Source organism: Puntigrus tetrazona, chromosome 2, assembly GCF_018831695.1.
Source record: "Puntigrus tetrazona isolate hp1 chromosome 2, ASM1883169v1, whole genome shotgun sequence".
Lineage (NCBI taxonomy): Eukaryota > Metazoa > Chordata > Actinopteri > Cypriniformes > Cyprinidae > Puntigrus > Puntigrus tetrazona.
This window is the reverse complement of record NC_056700.1, coordinates 1,632,316-1,642,878: the sequence shown is the minus strand read 5'-3', so window position 1 is coordinate 1,642,878 and position 10,563 is coordinate 1,632,316. Positions and strand designations below refer to the sequence as shown.

The 10,563-nt window shown below is 36.7% G+C and overlaps 1 protein-coding gene across 2 annotated transcripts; it reads left to right on the top strand.

The window, feature by feature from the left end:
• Positions 1–863: 863 nt before the first annotated feature.
• On the top strand, positions 864–10,563 carry nos1apb (nitric oxide synthase 1 (neuronal) adaptor protein b). Of its 2 annotated transcripts, XM_043253258.1 has the most exons (10): positions 869–1,499; positions 1,804–1,875; positions 3,428–3,520; positions 3,664–3,722; positions 4,261–4,369; positions 5,513–5,591; positions 6,268–6,371; positions 7,560–7,685; positions 7,978–8,149; positions 9,047–10,563. In XM_043253258.1, the coding sequence occupies exons 1-10, from the start codon at positions 1,395–1,397 to the stop codon at positions 9,400–9,402; spliced, it is 1,275 nt and encodes a 424-aa protein (XP_043109193.1). In that variant the 5' UTR covers positions 869–1,394; the 3' UTR covers positions 9,403–10,563. The 2 variants fall into 2 exon arrangements, with proteins under 2 accessions (XP_043109200.1, XP_043109193.1); XM_043253265.1 differs by lacking the exon at positions 7,978–8,149 and having other exon boundaries at positions 864–1,499.

Here is a 10,563-nt window from a genome sequence, read left to right as displayed (position 1 = left end):
GAGAGAGAGAGAGAGAGAGAGAGAGAGAGAGAGAGAGAGAGAGAGAGAGAGAGAGAGAGAGAGAGAGAGAGAGAGAGAGAGAGAGAGAGAGAGAGAGAGAGAGAGAGAGAGAGAGAGAGAGAGAGAGAGAGAGTTAGTCTAAATATATTTCACCCATAGACGTTTTCAACGATAACAACATAAATAAACATTACTGCGCACGGGTGCTTTTGTGGCCTTAAATTAACTTCCGGTAGACGCTCAAATAGAATCAATAACAGCAGATAAGTCCATCCAGAGTGTGTGTATATATATATATATATATATATATATATATATATATATATATATATATATATATATATATATATATATATATATATATATATATATACTTTTTTTGGAAACAGGCAAAATCAGAATCTGCATTGCGCGCTTACGTTTATACGGTTCAGTTTTGATATCGTGGCAGGTGGCCACAAAAAAATTAATGTATGGGAAACATATCCCACAGCACAATAACCCGAGACCAACTTCATTACTCTTCATTAGCTGCGTTTGTAGCCGGCGGCACTAACCAGACCGATGAACAAAAACAGACCGGAAGTTAAGTTGGGGCCAGGCGCGTGCTCCAAATGAAACAAGCTATAGCTAGGGCGACGTATTGTAAACACTGAGACTGTTCAAATACAGTCTTAGGTTAAGGCTGCCAGTTTGTATATCAACAATATCAACCCACTTCTGGTTTAACCCACAGTGAATAATTTAATTTCTTAAGTCTAATAATTTATTTGCCACCTTTTTAACCACAAGATGTCAGCACTTCATAAGTATTTCCAGTCACAGCGCAACTTGACAGTGAGGCTTCACGCAAGCCTTTTTTAAAATCATAGACGTGAATTACAAATGCTACTACGCGGAAGGTTGGCAAGTGAATATTAATTGAACTCCTGCATACTTTGCTCGGAAAACCTTCGTATGAGGGATGTTTGCCTCACGAACGCGAATTAAATCGCGCGGTAACCTTCCAAACGGCCAACGCTTGTCTTATGAATATTAATAGAGACGCCTTCTCCATAGTAAGACGCGTACGTTTACGTTAAGGGACAGTCTGCGCCAACAGGGACAGGTGGGATATTTATCATCATGCTGGAAATCCAGACTTTGCGTGCTAACAGTCGGCGTGCGTCTTCTGAACCGTCTGCTCTGCTATGAAACAAACACACGGGTCGTATTTACTCTAAACGATGCTGTATCCCTCCTCGGAGGAGCATCTCTCTGCCTTCGCCTTTGGACGTTTACCGGACCGCCGTCATCTTTCTGTGAGAAACCCCTCAGAAATCAGTGCAGCCAATGGGCTTCGGCGCGTTTTGAGTAAATAAAGGTATCCAACCATACTTCCGTACCATTAAACGATGCTGGAGAAGAGTAAATATAATTTGGTTGACGACTCGGTGGATCAGAGGATTCCTCCTGATAATGATGGGCAGTTTCAGCATGGACTCACGTTCGAGGTGAAGGTAAATATTGCTTATTAAATGGCTAAACTTCATTAGTGTAACTGTTACCTTGCCACTGCATCTAATACTGGATTTGCAATTAATGCATGTAGTTAAAATGTAATTATCACGTTGAAAGGATTGTAAAAGCAACCCACTATCGTTGTGATTGTTTTATTGACGTGCAATATTCACATGGGCATTGAAATATATGGCATCTTCATTAACCGTACTTCACCTGTTGCACTAACCCGAATGCAAATCATTCACTTTTTCCACCAGAACAGAAGCTACAGTTAATCTTGTTTAACCTCTTCTGTCACAGTTCATCGGGAGCCTGGATATCGTGCGACCCAAAAGCAGGATTGAAATATTGGCTGCTATGAGACGAATACGGGTAAGTGTTCCTGATTTTGACAGATGAAGTATTAGGAAATCTTCATAAGGATGCAGACAGGTGAACCTTTTCGAAAGAATGATGTGTGAAAGCATATCTTGCACACAAACGACTTATTCACAAGTTCTTCAGTGATGCTATTGCTTGTCATTAATACACATTATATACAGTAGAAATATATATGCATTATATTACTACTATATATTTATACCTACGTAGTGTAACTTAATAGATTGTATAAAATTAAAAAATTATGTAAAACCAGATGTTTTTCCTCCAGAATGATTTGAAAATGATCCAAAGATCACCTTAAACTATAATGAAAGCAAGAGTATGTTAAAATTTTCCTATGCTTAATCAATTTGTGTCCTCGATATAATGCAAACCTTATATATTTCTTCAATGCTCTTAATGATTATGCATTTTGTTCTGAATAACTGGTCCCGGTAGGACAACTTTATGTGCTTAGACTCCGGAAAAATATGAAAAAACCCATTTATCAGGTCAAGCAGGTGGTTGATGTGTTGAAGTTGGATATTCTTATAATTTAGCACCAGTGTAAAAGGCTGTTCCTTCATGTCTTCTCTTCTCAGGGGTCCGGTATTTATGAGATTGCACCAGCGTGCTGGCAGCAGCAGTACAGTTTAGCTTAATCGACTTTGCTCCATCAAAGAGAATACGTTTGTGCAATGTTTAGACTTATTTGCGCAACACTTCTCTTCGGGGAACTTTTCCTGTTGATAAATCAATCGATAAATTCGGCAGTATATCATAGCGCTCAAGTCTAGATATCAAGCTCTGTTTAATGGATTTTGAGAAGAACTGAGAGCAGCTGGAGTAACAAGCTTCGTAGAAAATCGCTCGCATTAGTGGTGTGAGTTAGCATTAATCAAATCTTGGGATGAAAGAGAGCTCTTTTCACCCAGCCGCTCTTCAGTATGCCTAGTGCGTCGTCTTTAATCCCACCCCTGTGGATTTCCTGTTTATTTCCTAGTCTTTGATTATTCATGCAGTCTGCATCTAACAGAGCTAGCAAGTCTCCCAAAAGCAATAGCATCTCGATTGGTGGTTGACATATTGATAAATCTCTTATCAGTGTAAGTTGCTTGAGTTTCCTAGACGTTGGGCATCTGTATGATTTGAGATGTGCGTGTTATAATCCACATTTTTCAAACAGAACATGTAGCATGATAAATTCATTTGAGTTTTATGTGTTGTTTTTGGATGTCCACCTCAGACCTGTAACATGTTGCATGTACAATAAAAATCAACTTTTGTGAAGTGTCACAACTTCACAGTTGTCAACTCGGGTAAAATTTCACTTGTATAGACAATATATTAATACAGAATGTTAAAATACAAAATATTGACATTGTGGGTTTTTTTTGTATTTATTTATTAAAATAAAATAAAATGAAATGAAATGCAAACTTTATATATATATATATATATATTATATATATATATATATATATATATATATAAAACTATTTAATTTAGATGTTCAAGTAAAGATTCGTGTTTTATTGTCCATGTTTTATGTAATTTTCAGTATGAGTTTAAAATTAAGAACATCAAGAAAAAGAAAGTCAACCTCATTGTGTCAGTGGATGGTGTCAAGGTGGTTTTGCGCAAGAAGAAAAAGGTGAGGTGTTCCTATTTTTTCTCCTCATAATTTCATAACAATTATTTCTGATGTTGCTTATTTTGTGCCATTTATTCTGTATATATAATGAATTATGAGCGTATTTCTTGACTAAGCATTGCATTGCTATATATTTATGTTAGAAACATGACTATAGCTGGGATGAAAGTCAAGTGACACTGGCCCAGGACCCCATTTTCAGGTAATTTAACCACAATTTATTTACACGGCGTCGATTACTAATTTTGCTCATGACTGGTGTGACATGGCCTGTGGGGGTTTGCTGACCTTTTTCATTTTGCACGCACATGTCGCATCAAAATCATTTTGCTCAATGAGCTGCAACAATAAACAGAATGTCTTTCGAAATCCCCATAGCAACCACCATTCTCCAGTGCACATGAACACGCTGATTAACATCATCAATGTTCACTAGTGTCAGTCCAGTTTTAGTGCATTACAACAATGACAGATATATTACCGGTATGTTCTGAAATGGATCCGTTGCTGCAGTTTCAGTTTGACGCCAATGCAATGTAACACTGACGTTTACTGTTGTACTCCGAAAGCTGTTGCGCTTTGAAATCTAGTGAGCACGTTTAACGCATTTCTGTAATGTTTTATGACATGTCAAAGGGACCGAGTCGGTGAGGAGCACGTTGGCCTTGTTGTTGCCATGGCAATGAGACAGTTTTAAGGTCAATTGCTGCAGCTCATTAGTCATTTTTTTTTCTTTTCAGAATATTTTACGTCTCTCATGACTCACAGGACCTGAAGATATTCAGTTACATAGCAAGAGACAAGAAAAGCAATGTGTTCCGCTGCAATGTCTTCAAATCGAAGAGAAAGGTAAACAACACCTTAATACAGGAAATCCGTCAGACATTTGATTATATCTGTACAAATATGTTAACGCTATTGATTGATTGCCCGGGAATGGAAAAGGTAAGGCAGGATGTCTTAGCGGTAGCATTTATTCTGATGGAGATCAGTTTTGTAGTGACCAAAGGGAAGGCATAACTCTTTATTTGGATGGACATTTTAATACAGTTATGCACAGTATGTTTTAGCAGTGTTTTAGTATGCAAGTTAAAATGTTGTAATGTGGTGCAGTCGTTACATTTCTGTCACTGCTGAAAATGCGCTCTTATTACCGAAAGATGGGATGTTATGTAAACAATAAAGTATTCAATTATCAACTAATATGTTACGATGGTGTTTGGTTCAATGTATATTTAAACTAATTAACCCTTGACTTTGAAATCTGTACAGTAAACGTTATACCTTTTACAAAGAAAACTGGATTAATTCGTTATTATATATTACTGCGTATTGGTAATGACAAATTTTTTGGAAGAGGGAAAATATAATACAAATAACTGCATAATTACTAATAATGTGTACCTAATGTGGCGATATATATACAGCATATACTGTATTGTAGTAAAAACTTTTTTTGTCCTTGTATATATATATATATATATATATATATATATATACACCTGCACATAAAGATAGTTCACCCAATAATTAAAATTAATTACTTGATTTTGAATAATTCTGTTGCAAACTTCGTCTCATGGTATATTCTTAACATGCCACAGATCTGTCTGTTTTTTACAGAAAAAGAAAGTGATGTTGGCATAAGCTGCTTGATATGAGTGTCTTTGGCTAAGGTTTTGGCCACAGCACCAGGGCCCATCTGAAATGAACTAATCCATCACTTTGACAGCACCACTATAATGTGAAATTGACTTATGGCTGTAATGTTCTCCCTCTCTCACTCGCTCCTTCTCTCTTCCTTATATCTGACGTTCTTTCCTATAAATCTCTTTTCCTCTGTTGAAGGTGAATTAATTCTGCTGTCTCTCCGAGTACAGCTTTTTGTGCCGGATCAAGCGAAAATCCACAGATGTTTACCTGCATGTGGAAAGCATGTTTGACACGTTTAATAGACCCTGGCGAGTTAAAGATGTGCTGTCTGTGTCCCAGAGTCAAGCCATGAGGATAGTGCGGACCGTGGGTCAGGCGTTTGAGGTGTGCCATAAACAGAGTCTAGACAACGCTGACGGTGAGGAGACATTGGCTTTCAATCACATTTCATTTTATCAAACATTATCCACATATCATCTGAACTTTTATTATGTTAAATCCTTATTATCGTTATCTTTATCACTGTTTCGGAGCAACTTAGATATTTATTTTGTATGAGAATTTTATATGATCGGTGCATTGAAAAGTAAGTGATACTTTTGACCAATTCTAAAATAATTTGCCTAATATGTTAAAGCCAAACATATTAGATTTGTCAAATTATATTTATGGTTTGGCTCAAAACTTAATAAAAAAATGTTATTGTCGAAAAGACAAAAACATTCACACAAAGAAAATTATTTATGTAATTAAAAAAAAAATCTAATTAATATTTTTAGACATACCTGTATTTGAGCCATAATGTTATCTAATAAAAGGCCGTATACCCACTTTATTTAACTATAAACAAAAGCTACATTAACCGTAATATAAAAGTAGACTTTAGCATAATATAAAGCTAAAACATTTTGCACAATCCTTCGATGTGGTCAATACAAAAAAATGGTCAAAATAGCCAGAAATATCTAAATATATTATAAGTATTTAGTGTCGTGTTCGGTTTTGGAGAGGTTGCTTGTCAAGCATTTCTTTGACTTGGACAAAGAAACAGAGTACCTGTGAAACTGATTTTTTTTTTTTAATCTGAATTGCAGCATGGCTTGTGAAAGGTGAGGAAGAGAAAAGCAAAGACGAGACTTCAGTTGCTGGCGGCGTCACTGAGATGTCAAGCAACACTGGGCTGGAGAAAGATGAAAAGGTAAAGTTTAGCCAAAAATCTGAAAGAAATGTGTGTCCAGCCATCTTCATTTTTTATCGTCGCTTTCATATTTTTTTTGTATCGAGGGAAATGTTTACCAACAGACAGCCTTGCAGGAACTGAAAGGCAGAAGAGATCTCAGGTGTTGTCTTTATAAATATAGCTCAGGTTTTGCCTGTTTTTGGTTATTAATAGATGCTACAGTTTGCTCATCCTACATGGTTTATAGGGCAGAAATTGGGGCATGATCACAACAAGTAGGACTAAAAGATGAATAATTACGAGCCAGGTTTCATGTAGTTCTTTGAAAACACGTCGTTGGAATCATTTTAATTCCTTAAAAACAGTCTAACGACATTTAGAGTAGTTTAAAATAAGTCTTGTTTATTAACATGCCAACTTCCACCGGTTCTGATGGGGATTATTTATGAATTATGCATTTAAGGAAACACATTTTAGATGTTTTTTAGAATTTTGGCTTGGCTGTGGATGCCGACACGTATTCGATGGCCGGGGAGTTTTTAGGAGGTTTAAGCTTTCATGTATTTGTAATGGTTTGCAAAATGACTTGCTGTGATACGATTGAACTCATGTTTCTTTGATCGGTGGTCTGTGAGCATGCTGATGTTTTCAGACGTATGCCAACCACAGGAGCAAACATGCGAATTTTCTTTGGGCCCGATGCTGTATTTTTCACTGTAATCAAATTCAGTTTGTGAGCGGAACTTCAGAACTAGTACATAGTGTTCTCTAATATAATAGCTTGGTAAACTATTCTCACTGATATGTTTGGAAAAAGACTAATAGCTCCCAAAGTAGCAAAAAATGCATCTAGGTATCAAACACATCTTCTGAAGTGTATTATGAATGTATTAACGTGCATAAGTATTAATGTTTGTGTATGAAGTATGGATATGTATGATTTATGGATCTTTAAATTAAGTGCCACTATAAACCAGAATCACCAAGCTTTGAAGAACCAGGATACAGTTTTAAAAAACTCTGACCGTGTTCGTCTGAAAGGAGAAAGTTATATACGCTTAGAATGGCTTGGGGGTGAGTAAAATACGGGATAAGTATAATTTTTGTGTGAACTACTCTTTTAATTGGCTGTATTCTGACCATGTTAAAGGTAATTTGTTGGTTAAATATAGTAAACAGCATGTGTGTCCTACTTTCTCCATGCAGGTGTGTGAAGAGCCGGTGATGGAGTCGTCTCCTCTGTCCAGTCCTCTGTCCGTGAGCCATCAGGTGCAGCTCCTGCAGAGAGAGTTACAACAGCAGGAGCAGAGGAGCCAAGCCGCCTCCGCACAGGTCACATCAAAAATAAAGAGTTTTTACAGGAATTAATGGTTACTCAAAGAACCTTTACCATGCGTGGAACCTTTGCATTCAACAAAAAGTTATTAAAACGTTCTTCACGTTCTTCACAAATGTTCAAGAATCTTTTGGGGAAAAGAATTGCGCTGGTCGTTATGGAAATGATATGTTTGTAAAATTTAATGATATGTAACATTTTCCCCTACCCATCAGCGCTTTTGGAGAACAGTTATTTTACAGATTCTTTCTAAAGGAAGTGTAAAATCTAGTAGTTGTGGTTGTGTAGGTGGTTCTGCTGCAGCAGCAGCTGTCGGTGGAGACCAGCGCCAGGACCGAGGCTCAGGCTAGAGTCCAGCAGCTCCTGCAGCAGAACACTGAACTCCTGCAGCATCTCTCACTGCTGGTCAAACACGTCCAAGAGCTGGAGCTCCGCGCTCGGCCACACAAAAACTCCCCCTGTAAGTCTCCAGACTCACGTGCAATCAATGGATTTTCCTCTTTATTTCCACACTGTGTGCAAGGCAGAAGAATGTTAAAGACATGATCACTCTACAATTAATATCCTGTCATTTACTCATCCTTATGTTGCTCCAAGACAGGGCTGTCCAAACTCGGTTTTGGAGGGTCGGTGTCTGGCAGAATTTAGCTCCAACTTGGTAAGAGCTAAACACTGCAGGACACCGGCCCTCCAGGACCGAGTCTGGACGACCCTGCTCCAAGATTTTCCACTAATGAACAAGATTTTGCCACTGATGAAAAAAGAAGACATTTTGAATAATGTTCATGCTGCTCTTTTCCATATAATGAAAGAGAACAGTCTTTACAAGCATCATAAAATTAATCCCAGGTCCAGGTTGAACTCGTTAGTGTTCTTAGGTAGTGATTTGTAATATTTATACACACGTTTTTATCCTAATATCTAAAAGGTAAAGGTTTTTTTATGTATTCAGAGTTTCAGTAACATCTTTACAAATCTATTTTTAAATATTATTCTTATTTTAATAATTAATTGATTAAATGCACATATATATATATATATATATATATATATATATATATATATATATATATATATTCATAGAATATCTATAACATTTTTAACTGTCTATAACTGTGCAAATTTGAAATAACTGTCATGTAAATAATTACAACATTTTCTTTTGGGAAGAATTATTCCTTTAAAGAGCATGCTTTGATTGATGTTCATGTACATATAATTATGGTTATATATGCCTCTAAAGTTATAATTTTTGGTAGGACCAGGCCTTTACTCTGGTGATTAGATATTTAGCTTGACAAAGTCGGCTCAGAAACTCTATCAAAGACTATGCCATAATGTCATTTCCTCCCTGCAGTGGGATCTCAAGACAGCCTTCTGGAAATCGCCCTGCGTGCCAACATGCCGGCTGTGTCGCGCGACCCCAAACCGAATCCTCCCTCGAGCGCTCGCGAGGGCTTCCCTCTCTCAAACGGCCTCGCTCGGCTCGACGGCTTCTGTTTCTTCTCAGGATCTTCAGAGCGGGAGAAGAAGCCGGAGCAGGACCGTGACTCAGGACAGGGTCAGGATGAAGATCAGTCGGGTGGTTGCTCTCCTCCAGGGAACCAGTTTCTCTGCACACTGGACACACCGGGATTCAGAGAGTCCGGTATCGCATCCGGATATGAGTCTAACACTGATGAGAGTGATGACCGGGACAGCTGGGGCCACTGACTGTGTCTGTGTGTGAGACTGTTGCTGCTGAAACAGCTCACTTCAGCTTTTGCATTGCAGCTTCAGCTGTCAGAATTCATATACAAATACATACCAAAATATATAAATATGTATTAAATATATTTAATAGTTATATAATAATTAAATTATGCAGATCCCAGCCAGTGGGTGACCAGGTTGTCCTAATCATCCTCAAAAAATTGTTGTACAGGTTGAAATTAGCATAAAAAGCATAATATTCTGCCCTCATGTTGTCCCTCATGTTGTCACAAACATGCAAATAATTTTTTCTCCATACAATGAAAGTCAGTGGTTTTTATTTAGTGTTTTTTTGGACCCTACTGACTTTCATCACATGGACAATACATATATTTAACTAAGACCTTTTTCATAATATATTATTTAAATTTTTTAATAAATTCAAATAGTTTCATTCTGCAAGGATGCATTAAATTGATCAAACATTACAGCAAATACATTTATAATGTTAAATAATAATAATAAAATATATTCCAAATGTCTAATTTTATGTATTTATAAGATCTCTTTTCAACTTTCTAGCATCAGCATATTAGAATGATTTCTGAAGGATTACCGCAGTGGACACTTTACAGGCATACATAAATACATTTAATGCCAATTTTATTTTAACTGTTTACTTTTTATTGTACACGTTTTATAATGTTCATCACAATGCTATGCTTGTTGGATTGTTGTTTTTGTGAGCATTTCATGATTTGTTTGCCAGTATTACTAATGTCAGGCTTGACTATGTTGCAGCAGTACTAAAGCGAAAGACCAGAAATGATAAAGAACATGTTAAACTCAATGTGTAAGCATGTTTTACCTTTACTGTCAATTTTGCAGCTGAGCAGCTTGAACTGTTACACAGTTATACCAATGTCAAAACACAAGTGAAAGTATTTGTGCAATAATGTCATATGGTGTTTATCAGCCTTCTTTCTCTATTACTTTTTTATTTCTGTTTCTTAGGATGAGTGTAGCAAGTAATACTAACACTGCATATTTTGTGCTAAAATCTTGTCTAAAGGCTGCTGTGTTGTAGCATTTGTTTTTCTTTAAATAAATTAGTGTTGGTGGATCTTAGTTCATTTTACCCTTTGTAATAAATGAAACTCAATAAATGAAAGTCATTTAAGA